General features: G+C 61.2%; 4 protein-coding genes across 5 annotated transcripts; 2 read left to right on the forward strand and 2 right to left on the reverse strand.

The window, feature by feature from the left end:
• Window positions 1-349: 349 nt before the first annotated feature.
• On the reverse strand, window positions 350-2864 carry RPL28 (ribosomal protein L28). The gene is made up of 5 exons (XM_026488528.3): window positions 2768-2864; window positions 2347-2435; window positions 2123-2246; window positions 575-693; window positions 350-483 (listed from the first exon to the last, which is right to left on the reverse strand). The coding sequence occupies exons 1-5, from the start codon at window positions 2841-2843 to the stop codon at window positions 394-396; spliced, it is 498 nt and encodes a 165-aa protein (XP_026344313.1). The 5' UTR covers window positions 2844-2864; the 3' UTR covers window positions 350-393.
• Window positions 2865-3423: 559 nt separating this feature from the next.
• TMEM238 (transmembrane protein 238) lies at window positions 3424-7842 on the forward strand. Of its 2 annotated transcripts, XR_003313244.4 has the most exons (3): window positions 3424-5036; window positions 7288-7362; window positions 7505-7842. XR_003313244.4 is itself a non-coding variant. In XM_026488527.4 (2 exons), the coding sequence occupies exon 1, from the start codon at window positions 4496-4498 to the stop codon at window positions 5027-5029; it is 534 nt and encodes a 177-aa protein (XP_026344312.1). In that variant the 5' UTR covers window positions 3427-4495; the 3' UTR covers window positions 5030-5036; window positions 7505-7829. The 2 variants fall into 2 exon arrangements, 1 of the variants encoding a protein (XP_026344312.1); XM_026488527.4 differs by lacking the exon at window positions 7288-7362 and having other exon boundaries at window positions 3427-5036; window positions 7505-7829.
• A 762-nt stretch (window positions 7843-8604) lies between these two features.
• On the reverse strand, window positions 8605-9879 carry TMEM190 (transmembrane protein 190). The gene is made up of 5 exons (XM_026488529.2): window positions 9822-9879; window positions 9692-9727; window positions 9089-9214; window positions 8935-9019; window positions 8605-8845 (listed from the first exon to the last, which is right to left on the reverse strand). Exons 1-5 carry the CDS (start codon window positions 9877-9879, stop codon window positions 8605-8607), a joined length of 546 nt encoding a protein of 181 aa, XP_026344314.1.
• Window positions 9880-15245: 5366 nt separating this feature from the next.
• On the forward strand, window positions 15246-18922 carry IL11 (interleukin 11). The gene is made up of 5 exons (XM_057314653.1): window positions 15246-15429; window positions 15862-16034; window positions 16206-16292; window positions 16418-16579; window positions 17370-18922. Exons 1-5 carry the CDS (start codon window positions 15246-15248, stop codon window positions 17538-17540), a joined length of 777 nt encoding a protein of 258 aa, XP_057170636.1. The 3' UTR covers window positions 17541-18922.
• The last annotated feature ends 580 nt before the right edge of the window (window positions 18923-19502 follow it).

The raw sequence follows: 19502 nt of genomic DNA on the forward strand, positions 1-19502 counted from the left end.
ACACGCACAGACCCTTGGCCTGGATCCCCAGCCCTTAGATTTGGGCTCCAAATGGTCTTTCTTAAAGCTGTCATCTGTCCACAAAGAGCCTGGTACTGTGAGGGCCACAGTGGAGGTTACTTGTTGAACACACAATTATCTGCTGCACGGTCACCTCTGATGTGTTCAACACAAGAACCTGGACCAAGCCCCAGCCCTGAGGAGCAGGAATGCTGGGAACGGAGCTCCCCTGACCCAGACCTGCTTCTTCCAGTCCCAAAACACTGCGACCAGTGTGGTAACAACAGGTGGGGAGGCATGCTGGGAGACACAGACACACACACAGGGCCGGACAAAAGGGAGACCCAGGTGAGGAGGTTGACATCTTTATTGCTTTGGAGGCAGGACAGGTGCTCAGGAGCTCTTGGTGGGGCGGGCCCGCTTCCTCTTCACCATCACAGGCTTCTGGCTGCGCAGGATGGCGCTGGCTCTGCGAATGGCGGCCTGGAGAGACAGGGTGCGGGTCCAGCCATCAGCAGAGACCCTCCTCACAAGACCGGCCAGGCTCCCCCAACCACTGCTGGCCCCCACTCACCATGCGCAGATCTGGGCGGTACTTGTTCTTGCGGATCATGTGCCGGATGCTGCTGAGGGTGGCCCGGGCATTCTTGTTGATGGTGGTCCGCACATAGGAGGTGGCGGGTTTCCGCTGGCCTGGCGGAGGGGATGGGGGTGGTGGCGGGGGTGGTGGCAGGGGTGAGTCTGATGGTGCTCTCTCACCCCGGTAATCTGAGTGCCTAGGCTGTTGAGCCTAGGCAGGCCACTCCCTGCAGCCAGCCCCATCCACCCATTTAATGCCCCAGGCCAAGCCCAGGTTTGTGCCTTGAAGTGGGTCTTCTCCTGTGTCCCTGACACAAAGTTCATCAAGTCATTTCTCACAGGGCAAAGCAGACGCAACGAGACGAGGACTCTTGTCCAAGGTCACAGGCATACAGCGGTTATCTGAACACAGGCTGCCTGCCTGCCTGGCTGGCGGACAGAAGACTGGCCCACGCTGGCCAGACAGCAAGTGCCCGCAAGACTGCAGCTCTGGTCTCTTCCCTCCTACTCTCCAGGGCCCAAGCTACCCTGTCTGGAACAAGGGTCTGAAACGAGTTGCAAGGCTTGGCCTGGATGCTGGAGGGCCAAGTAGGGATCAGGTAAGGCCATGACGGAGAGCTCTGTGCCAAGCGCCTGTCCCCCACCAGTGCACAGGTGGAACTTGGACCCCAGTGCCCATGGATCGGAAGGAAAGCACCCCCTTCCGTGTGCACAAAGCTGTGGGCCTCATTCAGGGCCTCATTCACGATATGAAATAGGATGGAGCCTATGAGATCTTGGCGAGAGTAATTACCCCAAACAACAGATGGGAAAGGTCTCACCCAAAAGACAAAGACGCTTCACCATACCAGTGATTTTCAACGTCACCCTGGACAGAGTCCCTGATCCCAGACCATGAACACTGTCAATCCAATTCCTGACAGCCCAGGAGAGGCAACCCAACAATCCAAGAGGAGAAAAGCAAGTGAGGTATTCTAGGCCCAGAGCACCAGAACGGGGTTCTCAGGAGTACGAGAACCCTAGGAGCTCACTGGTGAGCTGAGAAGGGAGGGTAACCCCCACTCCAGGGTGGGCAGGAATCCAATCAAGAGCCAGCAGGTCACAGACACTGCTGTTCCCTGCACCGGGAGCTGGGCTCCAAACCCAAACACAAAGCAGCCCCAATGAGAGACCAGGAAAAACCCCAGCAGAAAACAAAGGTGGTGTGGCTGCGATACCTCACGACTCAACTCTACCTGCCTCTGACGTCCTCAGTCCCCATGACCCTCTAAGACACTAAAAGCGCGTCCGGTGGGGGCGGGACGCTGGGGACCTCTCCTGCATGCACCCAGCCGGTCGCGGGTCAAACTACTGCTGCCTGCCACGGACAACGAGCCTGTCGGTTCGTAACGGTGGAAGCCGGGGGAATGCTCCCCACCTGCGACGGGGACAGCGGCCTGCACCTGACCCGCTTCAAGGATTTCACCTCGCTAAGTGCTCCACTCGAGCCCCTCTGGCCCCCCGCGGCAGATCGGAGGCTGAGCGGAGCCCAGCAGGTGCTCACCGGATCTCCGCTTCATGACCACCACCACGCCTTTCCCATCGGCCGCCGGCTCCACGCCCACAGTCTTGCGGTGAATCAGCCCGTTGTAGCGGAACGAGTTGCGAGCCTTCAGGTTGTTGGGCTCCTAGGAAGGAGAACGCACCGGGGCCGTGAGGCGGGGAAGGGGCCCGCGGGGCGGGGGCGGGGGGCGTCCTCCACAGGCCCAGGGCATGAGCCCCACTTACAGTGCTGTAGGTCTGCTTGTTCCTCTTGATCAGGAAGCTGGAGCAGTTCCGCACGACCATCCACTGCAGATGGGCAGACATGGCGGCGGCTGCGGGAAGAGCGGCAGGGGCGGGTGTCAGAGGGCGCAGCGGGCCGGCGCTGGGCCACGCGGCCCCAACCGGGCAGCAGGGGCAGGGGCGTGACTGGGAACCGGGCCAGCAGGGGTACCCGCAGAGCGCACGGCAACCTAAGGAGGCGGGCTGAACTCAGACGGAGGATGCAGATGCAGGGAACGTGAGAAGCCGCAGAGACCTCCGGCGGCGGGGTCGGGGAACGGCCAAGGACATGAGGGGCAAGACGACAAAGGCCAGGCAAGCGTAGAGGCCCCGGGCCTCGGACAAACGAGGCAACCACGCGGTCGACGGAAAGCCGCGCGCTCACCTCCTCTCGCTACAGCAGCCGGAGACGGAAAGAGGTAAGAAAGGGGCGGGGCGACGCCTTTAATACCCACACGCATTTCCGCTTCCTCTGTGGGCAAGCGCATGCCCTCGCCTATCCCCGCCTTCTCCCGTCCGCCTCCGAGGAGGCTCGGTAACGTTCGGCTACTTCCGCCAGCCTGTCGCCAACCGCTCGGAGACCTTCGGAACTCTTCGGCTAGTAACCTGAGGGCGTGTTCTCGGAGGAGGAGCACCACCCTTCCGAGGGCCCTTCGTGTGTTTTCGGAACTGCAGCGCTGGATTTCGGAGTGGGTCTGGTTTAAGAGGCCCCGAGTCCCTTTCCGCAAGGGTTTCTTTCCAGAGTTGTTCACCAGCGCTTGGCACAGTATAGGTGCTCAATAAATATTTGTTTTATGAATGAACGTGCGGATACGTGAATTACTTAAGGCCATTTCCAGGGTCTTCGGATGCTTCCGGTCTTCTTTGTAAGCTCTCGGCTATTCCCGACAAAGGCAGGGAGGCCCGCTCGGGCGTTTTCGGAACCCTTCGGAAACGCTCTCCCTCGGGGTAGCCGCCTTCTCTTATTGGCGCAAGCCCTTTCGGGTCTGTTCGGAAACACTCGTTTTCCATCCGGCCACGTTCGGAATTCTGTGGCTAATCCCGGCCGACCTCTTCGTTGGTCCTCCCCGCGGTGATCTCAAAAGGCTTCGAGTCTGGAGAGACGCTGGACGAGAGTCTTGTCGCTGACTGCTACCCCAGGAGGGCGTAGATTCCCTCTAAGGGCGGGTCGTTTGGAGGAGAAGAGATCTCCTTCAGGGGGCCTCTTCCCCGTCGCCCCTCCAGTCGGCCCGCTGTCTCACCCCATAAACTTCCTGGAAGTTTATTCTCTGTTGTCACGGTCCTCTTCGGGGGCCGCTGCCCTGCCGGTCACCAGCCTCGCCAGAACGGGGCCGGGCGCTTGGGGGGACCTCAGGAGACCCCGGCTCAACAAAAGGCACGGCCATGGCTTCCGTCGCCCCCACGAGTGCACCTGACCTGTGACTGTCCGGGAGCTCCGTGAGGGCGGGGGCTTCACCCCCCCCCCTCCGAGTCCCGGCCGTCCAGAGGCACTAGGAGAAGCCTAGGGGACTGCCCTGCTGCCCCCCACAGCACCCAGACCTGACGCTGGTGCGCAGAGTGCTGGGACAGCCATCCACCTCCCAGTGGCGCACGGGCGGCCCCAGGGAACAAGCAATGAGTGAGGGAAATCTCAGCTCCCAAGAGCCCCGTGTTTCCTCCGTTAGAGCGCCCTCCCGGGGCTCCGGGTCTAGCGGCCTTGTCTCTGATCCTTGTTTTCTGACCCCACCTGTCCCCACCGCGGGGCCTGGGGTGCAGGGGGCACCTGGAGGCAGGCACTGAACAGAAACAACGTCCGCGCTACCGCAGCACCCCACGCTGCCTCCATTAGGGCACCCCGAATTTTGAATGTGTTCCTTCGCGCTCCTTGGGGTGGATAAGGCCCCTCCCACCCTTATCCGGGAGCCCGGCTGCCCTCAGCATAGGCCTCTGAGGGCCAGGACGTGCCCAGAAACCAGGGCCAGGGCACCCCCCAAGTCGGGCCCGTCTGCACCCCAGCCAGCTCAGGTGACCAGGCGGGCGCCCGGGCACACCTGGCGCCGTCCCCTGACCCCGCCCCGGGCCGGGCCGCACCCCGGAACGCTCTCGAGGGGAGCCAGCGCGGCTGAGCAGGGCCATGGCAGCGGCGCCAGCGGTGGGCGCCCCGCAAGGGCCCCCGCCGGGTGCACCGTCCCCGCCGGCCGGCGCGCCAGTGCCTGCGTCCGGCCTGGGCCGCTGCCGGATGGCGCTGCTGCTGGCGGTGGCGCTGGACGTGGCGGGCATGGCGGCGCTGCTGACCGGCGTGTTCGCGCAGCTGCAGGTGCGCGGCCGCGACTTCGGCGACCTGCTCATCTATTCAGGCGCGCTGCTCGTCTTCCTGAGCCTGCTCGGCTGGATCCTCTGGTACACCGGCAACATCGAGATCTCGCGCCAGGAGCTCGAGCGCGACTACGGCCTGCGGCCCTCGGCGCTGGCCCGCCTGGCGCGCAAGCTCTCCCGCCGCTTGTCTGCGCCGGCCTCATCCTCCGGCCCGCGCGCCGCGCCCGGCTCCCTGGGAACTCGCCGTGCGGCCCGCGCGCTCCCGCCGCCCGCCGCCGCTTCCCGCCGCGTGCGCCTGCAGCTCGCTACGCTCGAGGCCGGGCCCGGGGCGGCGGGCGCTGGCACCGAGTGAGCCCGAGGTGAGGGGTGGGGCAGCGAGTGGGGCAGCAGGGAGAGTCGGAGAGAGCTGGAGAGGCAGGGGGGAGAGCTGGAGAGATGGGGTGGGGGGGAGATGGAGAGACAGGGGGGAGACCTGAAGAGACAGCAAGAGAAACAGGGGAAGAGCTGGAGAAATGGGGAGAGATGGAGAGACGGGGGAGAGCTGGAGAGACAGCGGGGAGAGCTGGAGAGATGGGGGCAGAGAGGAAGAGACGGGAAGAGAAGGAGAGACAGGGTAAGAGCTGGAGAGATGGGGGGGCAGATGGAAAGAGATGTGGGGGTGGAAATAGAGGAGAGATGAAGAGATAGGGATGGAGAGACACAATGGGGAGAGAAAGACAAAGGACCAGATCAAGAAGAGGGAGGAGGGTAGCAGGGCCCAGAGGATGGAGCCTTGGACAGCAGCCATGAGTGCAGACTTGGAAGAGACAAAGAGACCTTGCCCCCCAGATGAGGCCTTGAGAGTCACTACTCGCTCGCCCCCACACTTGGAGACCCTGCTCTGCACTCCAGCCTGCAGGAGCACCAGGTCCCATTTAATCCTCTCACTGTAACTGGGTCTCAGGGGTCACTGTTAGTACCATCCCCATCCCAGTGGAGGACACTGAGGCCCAGAAAAGTGCCACCTCTTGCCCAAGGGCACAGCTAGGATTCTTCTGAGAGGAAAAGAGTGAGAACACCAGGAGTGTGAGACACAGGGAAGGCTCTGCTGCTCATTCCTTCCCTTTTCTCTCTCCTGTCTTCTATCCCCTTTCGGAAACACACCCTCTCCAGCTTGCACTCCTTTGCACTCCTGCTGTGGCTCCCTGCTGCCCTCTGATTCAAACCCCTGCCAGTCACTGGGCCCCACACGTTTCAGCCCCACATCTCCTGCCTTCTTTGCAGTTATGATGGCATCCCTCAGTCCACGGACAGCCCAGGCCGTCCCACGGCAGGTGGCCTCTGTTCATGCTCTCCCCTACAACAGGAGTGCCCTTGCTGTCCCTACTCCACACGGAAGATGTCCCGTGCGTCCATTAAGAGCCAACTCAACTTTGCTGCCTATCTCTGGGTCTTCATGTTGTCTGAGTTACCCCATTATTGCTAGTTATCTGTCTTGTTTCGTCTGTGTGCTGATACTGTCTCTCCCACCGGACAGGGAGCTTCCCGATGGTAAGGCCTGGGTCTCTGGTGTCTTCCTTCTTAGCATTGCCCTGCAAAAAGTAAGCTCAGGAAATCAGAGAAGGGTGATTGGGTTGTTGGGTGGATGCGTGGATGGACGGATGAGTTGTTTGACGGGTGGATGGATTGACTGATGGGTGGGTAGACAGACTGGTGAATGGGTGGGCGGATGGAGGGATGAATGTTCAATTGGTGGATGGATGAACTGGTGGATGGATGGTTATGGTTAGACTGATGAATTGGTAGAATTCGTCAGAATTGGTGAACGGGTGGTTTGGGCAGGTAGATAGGTAGCTGGATGACAGAACGGAGGGGTTGGCCAGTGGGTAGACGGAGAGGAGGAACAATGTCAACAACGGAGGAGTGACCGATTCAGTTTCTCAAATGGGAATTCCATAAAAAAATTAAATCCTGATGTGCTAAGACCTTCTCTGTGTGTGATGAATTTAACTTTTCCCTTGTGCATCCGGAATGGCACTAGTTATAAAGCCTTCTTTGTGAGAACTGAGAAAATAGTTACTCCAATCATCTGCTGTGTTCTGTAGTTCAGAGGACGACACGGGTTTAAGAGAAGAGGGACGCGTGGATGAGGAAGCATCAGCTTACACGGAATTTGGCTTACACAAAAAATGCAGAACCACCCACGAGCGGTGAAAATCCTTTACCTTGCCCAGAAGTCCAACACAGCTGGGCAGCTCTCCGGCTGGAACCACCTGCCAGCAACGTGGGCCCAGCTGACTGGAGTGTAGGCCCCACTTCGAAGGAAGACAGGCCTGTAAAAACACAGGACTCCGTAGTGGGTGGGGTGAAGCGCTTCCGGCACACGAAGGACGGAGAACTTGAATTTTAACACAGGGACCTGAAGATTCTGGCTCCAGTCGCTCCCTTCTCCCTCTGGGACCAAAATGAATGGAGGAGCCAGACAGAGCCACTGGCAGCCATTGTTAGGTTTTGCTTTCTGTCTCTGTGTCTGTCTGTCTCTGTCTCCTGTGTCTCTTTGTCCCTGAACCCATGGTTCCCTCTACGTGTCTTCGTCTGTCCTCTCTGACTCTGCTGTCTCTCATCCTCCAGCTTGTAGCCCTGGACGCCAGGGAGGCAAACACGCTGCAGCAGACAGGGGCGTGGAGGGATGGAGGAGAAACTGAGGTGTGTGAGTCAACGTATGAGGGGCCACAGCAGAAAGAAAGGGCTCCCTTCCCCTGCCCCTCAGGCGGCTGGGCAGTGGGCCTTGGGAATGGGTCCTGGGAGGGGTCCTGAAGAGCTACTAACCCCACCCTTCCTCCTGCAGACAGATCCGCGATGCCACCTGTCAGGACTGGATTGCGGTGCACAGCTGTGGCCACCATCATCTGGGCCACCAGGATGCCTCCCTGTCCAGCCCTCTCCTCCCCTGGATAAATGGCTCTGCCTCATAGCGCTGTGTGTCTGTCTGGGAGAGGGACAGTACTGGGGCCCGGCCACACCCACAGAGAGGCCGCCCATGCCCTTGGGAACCTTGGAGCCCAGCTTCACACTGGCCCTGCCCGGAGGGGGGCGGGAGAGTGGTGCCAGGATCTTGAGCCCAGACCCGCCCTTCATTCCAGACCCCGCTCAGCCTCCACTCTCTTTGTATGGGGGTCCTCTGAGAAGCAGACAGAGGGACAAATGACACTCGCAAGGTATTTATTGGGAGGAAGTACCTTAAAAAAAAGAAAAAAAGATTTATTTATTTTAGAGGGAGAGGGGACGAGGTTAAGGGAGAATCTCAAACAGACTCCCTGCCAAGCAAGGAGCCTGGCACAGGGCTTGACCTCAGGACCCTGAGATCATGACCTGAGCCAAAATCAAGAGTCCCCACTGACAGAGCCACCCAGGCCTGGAAGGAAGTACTTATGGAGGGTACTTGGTATGGGTGCGATGCCTGGGGAAGGCAGAAGGTTTGGGCAGGACAAGTCTTCTGTACGCGCTTCCAGGAGAATTTCCGCCTGGCCACTGTAGAGTCTGAGAGTAACTTCGTCCACCAGGGGCAGCCCGTGTCCCGCAGGGAGCCCTGCCGTGCTCAGGCATCGGAGGGAGGCATGGCACTTGTTGGCGGAGGGGACAGGATCCCGAGGGTACGCGGCACAGGCTGTCCATCAATGGTGCTCCAGCAGGAGAGCTGCAGGCCACCCCCCACTGACCCACCACTCCCTCGTTCCAGAGCCCACTCAGCCCAGAACCCCCAGGATCACAGCCCAGCTCCCCAGCCCCCTCGTGAACGCACGCACACACACACACACACACACACACACACACACACACACGCTCCTGGCCCCAGAGCCCATGGGCCCCCTGCTCCCATGGTTCTTAGAAAAGAGACCACGCATCTATATGCTATATCTGTATTGAGGGGTCCCCCCAGGGGTGCCCCTAATCTTCGTCCTCCCCCCCTTCTGTTTCTTCACCCCCTTCTGTCATCCCTTCCCCTTCGGTGGCCCCTGACACATCCCCGGCCCCCTCTGGAGGGAGGGAGGCTGGCATGCTCCCACCGGATGTCTTTTTTTCCGTCGGAGTCCCTCGGTCCTTGGATAACAGAGAGACGGTCCTCGACAGGTCACATTTGCCCTTTAAGAACCCTGGAAGGTGCAGCATGTCCCGGCGCTTGGCCCACCTGATGGGGAAGGTATACACTCAGCCTTGGCCATCTGCCTGCTCCTCTGGGGGTGCGGGACCCCCCCCCTCAGCCCCAGCCCCACTTGCCAGAACAAGCAGATGCTGGAGATCAGGAAGAGGAGGCCTCCACATGTCCAGCCCAGCGCCCACATGTGCTTCCTCCGCATAGTTTCTGGACAAAGGAGGCAGGTTTGAGACCCGGGAGTCTCAGCTGCCCCAGGACCAGCGTTTCGGCACTCACCATCTGGCCGCTGGTGGTAGCAGACCCCGTCACGGTAGCAGCAGCGTAGACGCAGACAGAGATTGGGGTTCTCAATTGCCGCCTGGCCCCCACAGCTCTCCCGGTCCCACACATCTCCCTCACAGCCTTGGGACCAACCACAAATGGCATCTATGTCACAGAGTCTGACCTGAGGGCCTCAGAACCCCAGGGTCCCAAAGTCAGGCTCCGGGACTGCCTGCCTAGTGTTTACTCAGTGCGGGACCCAGGCGTCCAGGCCCCTAGGCCCTCCTCCCTCAGACCCAGGAGCCCAGGCCCCCAGGCCCTCCTCCCTCAGACCCAGGAGCCCAGGCCCCCCAGGCCCTCCTCCCTCAGACCCAGGAGTCCTGTCCCCAGCCCCCTCCCCCCTCAGACCCAGGGGTCCAGGCCCCCCAGCCCTCTTCCCTCAGACCCTTGAGTCCAGGCCCCCAGCCCCCTCCTCCCTCAGACCCAGGGATCTAGGCCCCCCCAGCCCCCTCCTCCCTCAGACCCAGTATCAGGCCCCCAGCCCATTCTCCCTTTAGACCGAAAAGTCTAGTCTGAGCTCCCTATCCTTGGGGGACCCAGGTTTCATCCACTGCTCACTCCACGGATAGAAGAATCCCTGGATTCCATTCCCATCTGTGGAGAAAAAGGATTGGTGTTGGAGGGGGGCTGTATAGGGGCTGAAGAGGCTCCCTGCTCAGCTCTCTGACCCTCTCTTCGGCCCCCTCACCTACTGAGCCCTGCATCAGCAGGAAGAGGCTCAAAGCTGGGATCCCAGAGCCCACCATGTTGCCTCCCCAGACCCTTGGGGCTTCTGTGGGGACAGACCTTGAAGGCCATCACCCCAGCAACCAGCTGGGCCCCGCCCACCTGCCCACCCAGCTTTCAAGGTTCTAAGTTCTGTTGCTAGGGATCCCCCCTGGCAGTGGGGAAGGAGGAAGGGGGGGTGTCACACTGGCCTGGTCATGCCTGGTTGTTAAGAAGTTGCTTCCTTAACAACCAGGTGGAAGGGTCCATGGGGGTGGGGGTGGGGGCCTGGGCATAAAAAGAGCCTCCTTAGCAACTTGGGCAGAATTGGGTGGTGGTCTAAGGCACCCCCTCCTTGCCAACCAGGGGACCCCAAGAGGTGGGGCCTGAGAGACCTTCCTGCCAGGGAATCCCTCTGCTTAGTAACCTGATGCCTGTGGGCCAGGTCCAGGGGGCCCAAAGTCTCCTGAGACATCGTTGCCAGGGGTCTTCCCCCTAGCAACCAGGGGCAGGGGGCCTGAGGCTCACTGAGCCCCATTGTTAGGAAGGCCCCCCTAACAACCAGGTGACCTAGGAGGACAAGGGGAAAATGGGGGTTGGGCCAGTGGCCAGAGCACTTGCTCAGGAGTCTCCTTGTCCCAAAGGCTCTCCAGACCTCCCAGTGGAGAATGGATGGGGAATGCGTAAGGGGCCATGAAGATGTGAGGGCCGTGAGTGTGGCTCGTGGGCAGGAAGACCCTTCTCCCCAGGCCTCAGTCTCTCCACCCACAAATGGGGGAAGGGGTCCACGTGGAGGTCCGCAAGCTTCCCAGTTGGTCCCCCTCAGTGGTGGAAGAGAAGGCCAGCAGGGGGGCTGGGCTGAGACCATGATCCCTGGTTCTCTCAGGTGAACCTCCACTCAGCTTTGCAGTACGGTGAGGATGGGGCCTCCCGGGGCAGTGTGGCTTTGGGATCTGGACTCCTGGGTCTGAGGGAGGAGGGGCTGGGGGGCCTTGACTCCTGGGTCTGAGGGAGGAAGGGGGCTGGGGGCCTGGACCCCGGGTCTGAGGAAGGAGGGCTGGGAGTCTGGACTTCCGGGTCTGAGGGAGGAAAGGCTGGGGGTCTGGACCCCTGGGTCTGAGGGAGGAGGGGGCTGGGGTCTGGACCCCTGAGTCTAATGGAGTAGGGGCTGGGGGCCTGGACCCCTGGGTCTGAGGGAGGAGGGGGCTGGGGTCTGGACCCCTGAGTCTAATGGAGGAGGGGCTGGGGGCCTGGACCCCTGGGTCTGAGGGAGGAGACGCTGGGGGTTTGGACCCCTGGGTCTGAGGGAGGAGGGGGCTGGGGTCCGGACCCCTGGGTCTGAGGGAGGAGGGGGCTGGGGTCCGGACCCCTGGGTCTGAGGGAGGAGGGGAGTGGAGTCCGGACCCCTGGGTCTGAGGGAGGAGGGGAGTGGGGTCCGGACCCCTGGGTCTGAGGGAGGAGGGGAGTGGGGTCCGGACCCCTGGGTCTGAGGGAGGAGGGGGGTGGGGTCTGGACCCCTGGGTCTGAGGGAGGAGGGGGCTGGGTTCTGGACTCCTGGGTCAGAGGGAGAAGGAGGCCAGGGACCGGGTCTGAGGGCAGCTGTCCAGAAGTCCAGACCCCATTTCTCAGGAAGCCCTGTGTGGCTGACTCCCACCCTGCGCATCTCTTGTAAACATCCTGGCAGGAGCTGAGTGGCCCTGGGCTGCCTCCGTCAGAGATGACACAGGTTAGAGGGGGCTCAGCAGGGGGCCGGGGGTGGGGGGTCATAGGGGTTGTGGGGCTGAGGCTAGCAGCTGATGACCATTTCCTGTGTCAACATCATCTGGACCCACTTCGCAATTCCCGGGATTCCTCAGGGATCAAGGAGGGGGTGGGGGGCGGGGCTGCCGGGCCCTGGACCGCGGCTTGGGACTGGGGGGGCCCCCCGCCGTCACGGCCCTCACCGCTAATGACAGGTTTGGGCTGCTTCTGCGGCCCGCCTGCCCCGTCACCCCCCAGAGGCCAGACAGGACCCCCCAGGGACAGACAGACGGACACACACAGCCTCGGACCTGCTGACCTCACACCAGCCAGCCCTACCTCGCCCAGGGGCCAGCACATGAGCAAGGACCCCTGGCTCCCGTTCATGTCCCAGTGGCATCTTCATGTTTGTGACCCCCCCCCCCCCAGAGCCTTCGGCAGTACATCTCCCCTGGTCCTTGTCTCTGAGCCTCTGAGCTTATTTCTTTAGAATTTCTTGTGTCTGTAGATCCCATTATGTTAACAACTTGGTCTTTTCCTCACTCTGGATATCTGTGCCCCAGTCTCTGTTTCTGTGTGTTGGTGTCATTTTGTCACTTTTTTGTGATTTCCCAGTCCTGCCTGTCAGTGTGGGCACCCCTTCCCTTCTTGCTCTCCTTGAAAGGAGCCTGAACACCTCCCCACCCCTGCCCCTGGTGTGGGGGGGGGAAGACCCAGGATCCTGAACAGTCGCCTGACCTCCTGCCATCACCCACCCCATCTCCCTCAGCCTCCTGCATCCAGGAAAGATGGCATTAGGGGAAAGATGACCCCACAGCCTCAGGGTGGTGGGCCAAGGCAAGATGGGGGGGGGGGGGACTGGCACCAGTCAGGCACACTGACCCAGCCCGACTCCTGACCTTTCCCATAGAGCTTCCCCCGAATGGCAGAATGGCAACACCTTTTTCTCCACCTGGGAACGAGGGTTTAGGGGCTGGACACCTGCCATGTGGGTCTGAGGGAGGAGGGGGCTGGGGGTCCGGGATCCAGGGTTGAAGAAGAGGGTCTGGGGTGGTACTGGTTCCCAGTAGTGGAAGGGGCTGCCATTGCGAGATCCCTATTGTTGCTCTCAGATTGGCCCTGGGCCCAGTCCCTATCCCCTAGGGCCAGTCCATCCCCCAGGCTGGTGGCCTGAGTCACCTTGGCTGGCCCCGCCGGTTTGGGGGGGGGCTACGTCAGTTCTCCCCTCACTGACGCAGCCTTGGGCCCCCCACGCTGACTCAGCCGGAAACAGGCCCCCTGGGGGGCGGAGACCCAGTGGTCAGAGGCCTGGGTCCCTGTGGGAGCGGGGGCTGGGGAGGGCCCCTGGGGGGCCCTGGAAGGGGTGGCCATGACAGACCAAGAGGGAGAGCTCTTACCTGAGGCAATGAGGTCATGTCCCACCATGGGGGGGCTGTGACCTCACCTCCCTGGGGACTTGAGCACTGGGGGAGGGGGAGGACTCTAGCCACCATTCATCCCCAGAGCCCCCCTGCCAGCTCAGCACAGTTTTGAGGGCTAGGAGGGGGCCTGCAGGGGGACCTTTAGAAGTCCTTGTCACTTTGTCTTCTCACTCCCATCCTGTCCTTTGCTGGGAGGGGGATGCTCCCAGGGATGGGGCTCTAGACTTGGTCCCTCACTGGCTCTGCCTCTGTCCCTGGCGCTCATCAGGGTGCCTGTGTCCCCAGGGCTGTCCCATCCTCCCCAGTGTCTCTGTGCATTGCCGTCTCTGCCCTGTCCGGTCCCCACTCCCTGGCTGAGCCACTCTCTCCATGTGTCCATCACCCTCTTCTGTCGCCCGCTCACTTGCCATCTCCAGCTCTCCCGGAGGCTGCATCTTTCTCTGGGTGCCCCTGGTGTGCGAATAAAAATCAAGGAAGAGCACTGCAGCGGTTCATGTTTATCGACAGCTGACCGTGTGTCCTACACAAGTGAACTCATCCTTACCCAGGTGTTCAGGGGCAGGGGGATGGGTGCTTGGCTATCCCCATTTCACAGATAAGGAAACTGAGGCACAGAGGGGTGCAGCAGCTGTGCAAGATCCCACCTCATCTGATCTGGGCATCTCATGCTGTCTCTGGGTCCCCCGTCTCTGCTTCTCTCCCCACCTTCACATCCCTGCTGTCTCCCCGAGACTCCGCTCCTCTCTGTCCCCACTGCTCAGCACCTGCATGCCTGAGTGTGTCTAGCTCCCTGCCTCTGTCTCTTGGGGCTTCCGCAGCTTTGTCACCTGTGTTTCTTCTGCCGCCTGCCTCCCCTCTCTCTAAGCTTGCAACTCTCTGTCCCTTTTCCTCCTGGGGTCTCCGTGGGTCTCTCTGCTCCTGCAGTGTATCTGCTTGTTGTCACTGTCTATCTCTGCATTTCAGACTCTCCATCTCTGCCTCAGTGTCCCCATCTCCCCAAGCGTCTTTGTGTCCTTGCTTGGGTCTCACACTCTCCATCCCTCTCGCTCCCTCTGTCCCTTGGAGTGGCTCTGCCTTGCACGTCCATCTCCCCAGGCCTGCATCTTGTGGCTCCTTGTGGCTCTGTCCCCAGCTCTCCCCGGCCCTCTCTCCCCAGCCTCCCCACCTCTCCGCCTGTCCTGGTCCAGGCGACCCCCACCCTCGGCCCGCAGCCTGGCCCCAGCTCTTGAGCTGCGTGTGTCTGCCCCTGTGGCGGCCCGGCCGAGGAGGTGGAGGGAGGGGACGCCAATGACCTCACCAGCCTCTCTCCGACCACCCCCCCCTTTCTCTTTTCAACTTTTCCAACTTTTCCTTCCGTGCCCTCCTCTGAGCGAGGCAGCGTGAGCCCTGCGAGGCAGCCGGCTCCGTCTGAATGGAAAAGGCAGGCAGGGAGGGTGAGTCAGGATGTGTCAGGCCGCCCTCCCCTGCCGCCTGCCCCCCGCCCGCCCGCCCTGGCCCCCTATATAACCCCCCAGGCGTACACACTCCCTCACTGCCACGGCCCTCGCTGCTCACACGCACATGCCTCCCCTCCCCAGGCCGAGGCCCAGCTGACCCCCAGGGCTCCCCCCCGGCAGCGGACAGGGAAGGGTTAAAGGCCCCCCAGCTCCCTGCCCCCTGCCCTGGGGAACCCCTGCCCTGTGGGGACATGAACAGTAAGTTGGTTCAAGTTCATGGGGTGGGGGGGACAGGAAGGGAGGAGGGAGGGCCCGTGGTGAGGAGGGTGGGAAGCAGACAGGCGCAGAGGAATGGGACAGAAAAAGAGGAGAGTGAGCGAGCCATGGGGAGGCAGAGACGGAGAGGAAAGGAGATTCCGAGAAAACAGCAGGCCGGGGGAAGAGACAGGCTGAGAGACGGGAGGACGAAGCTGAGACGCGGAGAGAGGCACAGGGTACCGGAGAGAGATGGAGACCCCCAGACAGACAGAGAGACAGATGTCGGGAGGTGACCCCCAAGGGCCCGGGACCCCCAGGGAGTCAGCGGGGACCGAGAGACGCAGACACCCAGGCATCCCGACAGAGAGGTTCTGGGAGGGAAACTGAGGCAGAGAGCCCCCAGGAGGTGAGCGCGAGTCCAGAACACCGACCCCAGCCAGGGGGAGGAGAGAAAGAGAGACAGTGGTGCAGACAGGAACGGGAGAGCCAGACAGATGCGGACCGACGGACAGACAGCGGCCGGGGAGGGCCGGGGGGCGGGCTGGGGGTGTGATGCGGGAGCGGGGCGGCCCGGGGGGCGCTGATTGGCTGGCGGGCGCGGGGGTGGGCGGGGCAGCTGGGGGATGGGCTGCCGGGGAGCCAGAGGGCCGGAGCCCCCGAGCTGTGCGCCGCCGCCGGGTCGCTCTCCGCCTCCCGCGGCCCCGCTACGCCCGCGCCTCTGCCTCTCTCCGCCCAGGTGTGCTCTGGGGGCATCCCCGGCCCCATGGCCCGGCCTTCCGCGGTCCACTAGGAGGTGGGGATATCCCCCTGGGAAGGGGTCTGGGCCTCCGGGTTTCTGTCCTGGTCTCCTTCCTCTACTCTCAGTCCGACTTGGGCTCCCGAGGCCCGGGGAGGGGGCAGGTTCTGGCCTGTGCCTCCCCCCTCATGCCCCGCCCCGGGGCCCAGATTCCGGCGTCCGGGGGCGGACGGGAGACGCCCGGCCCGTCTACCCGCCCCGGGCCGCGTCTGCTCCGACGGGCGGGGCAGCCAGAGCCGGAGAGGGAGAGGGAAGCCCGCCCCGGCCCTGCGACCTGCCCTGGGCGCTCCACCCTGGGACTCAAGACCCCCAGTCCCTCCTCCCTCAGACCCACCAGTCCTGTCTGAGTTCCCTGCTTCCTCCCGCCCCCAGGTGTTTGCTGCCTGGTCCTGGTCGCCCTGAGCCTGTGGCCAGATAGAGCTGCTGCCCCAGGGCCACCTCCTGGCCCCCCGCGGGCCTCTCCAGACCCTCGGGCTGAGCTGGACAGCGCCGTCCTCCTGACCCGCTCCCTCCTGGCCGACACTCGGCAGCTTGCGGCACAGCTGGTAGGAGAGACCGGAGGGGATGGGCTGGGACGCGGACCAGGAGTGGGGAGGGCTTCTGGGCTACCACGGTGGCAGAAACGGGGGGGAGGGAGGAGTTTGGGGCCTGTCTGGAGGATGGAGGGACCCTTGGAGCTGGGCAGGGTCCCTCTCAAGGCTTCTTTGCCCCCACAGAGAGACAAGTTTCCAGCCGACGGAGACCACAACCTGGACTCTCTTCCTACCTTGGCCATGAGTGCAGGGGCGCTGGGAGCCCTACAAGTAAGGGAAGGGGAAAGGGACAGGGGCAAAGGTGAGATCTGGGCATGGAGGGTGTGCGGGGGATTGGGGGCCAGAGAAGGCAGGTGGCAGGTGTTCCCTGATGCCCCCCCTGCCCTGTGTCCTAGCTCCCAGGTGTGCTGACACGGCTGCGAGCCGACCTGTTCTCCTACCTGCGCCATGTACAGTGGCTGCGCCGAGCGGGGGGCCCTTCCCTGCGGACCCTGGAGCCGGAGCTGGGTGCCCTGCAGGCCCGGCTGGACCGCCTGCTGCGCCGGCTGCAGCTCCTGGTAGGACACCCCAGCTCCTAGACCTGACACCTAGACTTGAAACCCGAGACCCCAGGACCCCAGACTCAGGCCTGCTCTGAGACCCTCACCTGTGTCCCTCAAATCCCGTGGCCCCGAGACCCCCAGCCCCCGAGCAAAGGCAGCCTGGAGACCCTGCCATCTCCAGACCTCAAGAGCCTAGACCCTGAGGGGTCAAACAAGAAGACCCCAGACCTTGAGCTCTGAGTCCCTAAGACCTCAGATGCTGGTCGTGAGCCCTTAAGACCCCCAACCCTGACTGCTAAAATCCTAGACCCAGGACCCTGAGATCAGAAAACTTCAGGTACCAGTTCCTGGGCCTGACCACAAAGACCCTGGACCTCAAATTCCAGCCCCCCGTTCTGAGAGCCCAGCCCTCACCCATGAGTCCCCGAGGTTGGATCGGAGAGACCCCACATCTAAGACCCCAGCCCCGAGATCTTGGACCCGACCCCAGACTTGAACCCCCAGCCCCCAGCCCTCACCTAGCACCAGGATCCCAGTCCTGACTCTGTAGACCTCACCCCCAAGCCCCTGGACTTGGCCCTGGAATTCCAGCTCTGACACCCCCACCTTTGGGCCCCAGTCTTCATTTTCTGAACCCAGCGTGCTGAGAACTGCCCACCCAGAAACCCTACCCCACAGGCCAGAGACACTCCAGAAGCATGCAGCCTGGACTCCCCAATCCATTCAGTAAAGGCTGCAAACACCCCTTCTCAGGACCCCCACTGCACCCCTGACCTATTGCTAACCCTCTGTCCTCTCCCAACAGATGTCCCGCCTGGCCTTACCCCAAGCACCCCCAGACCCACCATCTCCCCCGCTGGCCCCCCCGGCCTCTGCCTGGGGAGGCATCAGGGCAGCCCATGCCATTCTTGGGGGGCTGCACCTGACCCTTGACTGGGCCGTGCGGGGCTTGCTGCTGCTGAAGACTCGGCTGTGACCCGCCACCCGGAGCCACCAACGTCCTTTGATGCCACATCTTATTTATTTATTTATTTTGGGACTGGGGCCACGGCAGCAGGAAAACACCCCCTCCTCTTCTCCCCCTAATTAGAGACGGTCCCTCCAGGAGACCTGGGCAGAGTGGGGGGTATCTGTGCCTTATTTATACTTATTTATTTAAGGGGGCGGGTGGGAGGCAGGTGGACTTAGGGGCCAAAGGGGCAGGGAACTGGAGTCCTAGATTCTTGAATCTTTTAAGAAGTCTGGCCGCAGGGTTTCCCTGTCCCCTGGCCCTCTGGGCCTGGGCAGGAGCATATAGTATTTATTAAACAATTACTTTTTGGGTTAGGGTGGGGAGGGAAAGGGAAAGGAGGCCTGGGTTTTTGTACAAAAATGTGAGAAACCTTTGTAAGATGGAGAAGGGGGAATTAAATTTGTCATACACATCCACTTAGAGGCGATTTTTCTGAGGGCTGAGGGTTGGGGGCTGGATGCTGGGGTCCCTGGAGCAGAGGGAGGCAGCGACTCTTAGTGGGCAGGACCGCAGAGGGGAGATTGGTGGTCCCCCGGGGATCGTGAGCTCTGAGTGGCAGGGTCTGAGCCTGCGCTTTGTAGGCACTCAATAAATCCTTAAAGGAAGGTTCCAGAAGGCCATCCTGTGCCCTACAATGTACGTGACAAAGCTGCAAATTTGACATCGTTCATTATGGCGATGTTCACAACAGCAAATCAGAAACCACCGAGATGTCCAACAATGAGGGACGGCTTAGTAAATTACACCCATCCATGAGATGGAGTACCGCCAGCCATGCAGAGGGGATACGGCAGAGGCTGCTTGAGGACAGAGAGAAAGCAGCCTGCTAACCACTGCATGAGTCCCATTTTGTGTTTGGATGGATGGATATACAGATGTTTTTAAAAGTCCTAGAACGTGGGGCATCTGGCTCAGTCAGTAGAACGTGTGATTCTTGATCTCGGGGTCAGGAGTTCCAGCCATACATTGGGCATAGAGCTTACTTTAAAAATAATAATAATAATAGGGGCGCCTGGGTGGCTCAGCATCTGCCTTCGGCTCAGGTCACGATCCAGACTTCAGAGATCGAGCCCCGCATGGGGCGGGGTGGGCTCCCTGCTCAGCGCAGAGTCTGCTGCTCTCTCTGCCTCTCACCCCGCTCTCATGCTCGCATGAATGAAATCTTTAAAAGGTAACGATAATTTAAAAAGTCCTAGAAGGAAATACACCAAAATGTTGACAACGGTCCCCTCCGGACGGAAGGTGGGGTGGGGTTATGAGTGACTTTTTAATTGGTGCTTGTCTGTATTATCCAGGATTTCTACAATGACCATGTATTTTGCATGACACATTTAAAAAAATAATAAACACTTTTTAGAATGAAAGAATAGCAGTCAACACCTTCCCCCCAGTAGCCCTCAGGAGACAAGAATCACGGCTCGCTGAGGGCCTGCTCGACTGTGCCTTAAGTGTGCGGTTCTTCTTACCCGATCCCCTGAATGCGCCATTATGCCCCACTTTACTGGTGAGGGAGGGTGAGCCTGGAGGGGGTAGGGGTGCCTGTTGTTCAAAGTCACATAGCTAGGGAGAGACAACTGATTCTGCTGGAGATCTGGCTGGTTCCAAAGCACATGTCGCTTTCTTTATAACGCGTGTTTAGTAATTGTTGCCACAGACACAAATCCGTTGCTTATGAGGAAACTGAGGCCCGGTGGGGGGTCTGAGTCTTACTCAAGGTCTAGGGAAAGGTCAGTGGTGAGTTGGGGCTCTCCTCGGGCCTCCCTTCTAAGAGTCAGAAACTCTTTGGTTAATTATCCATTTACAACATCCAAGACAGTGCCCCCTCCCCCGCCCCCATGCCTCCAAAGAGTCCTGTGTTTTCCCTAGTTTGGGTCTGGAGCAAGGCCTTCTGATTCACAGACCCCAGCCCTCAAGACTCTAGGCCAC

This window comes from Ursus arctos, unplaced genomic scaffold (genome assembly GCF_023065955.2).
Source record: "Ursus arctos isolate Adak ecotype North America unplaced genomic scaffold, UrsArc2.0 scaffold_19, whole genome shotgun sequence".
NCBI classification, from domain to species: domain Eukaryota; kingdom Metazoa; phylum Chordata; class Mammalia; order Carnivora; family Ursidae; genus Ursus; species Ursus arctos.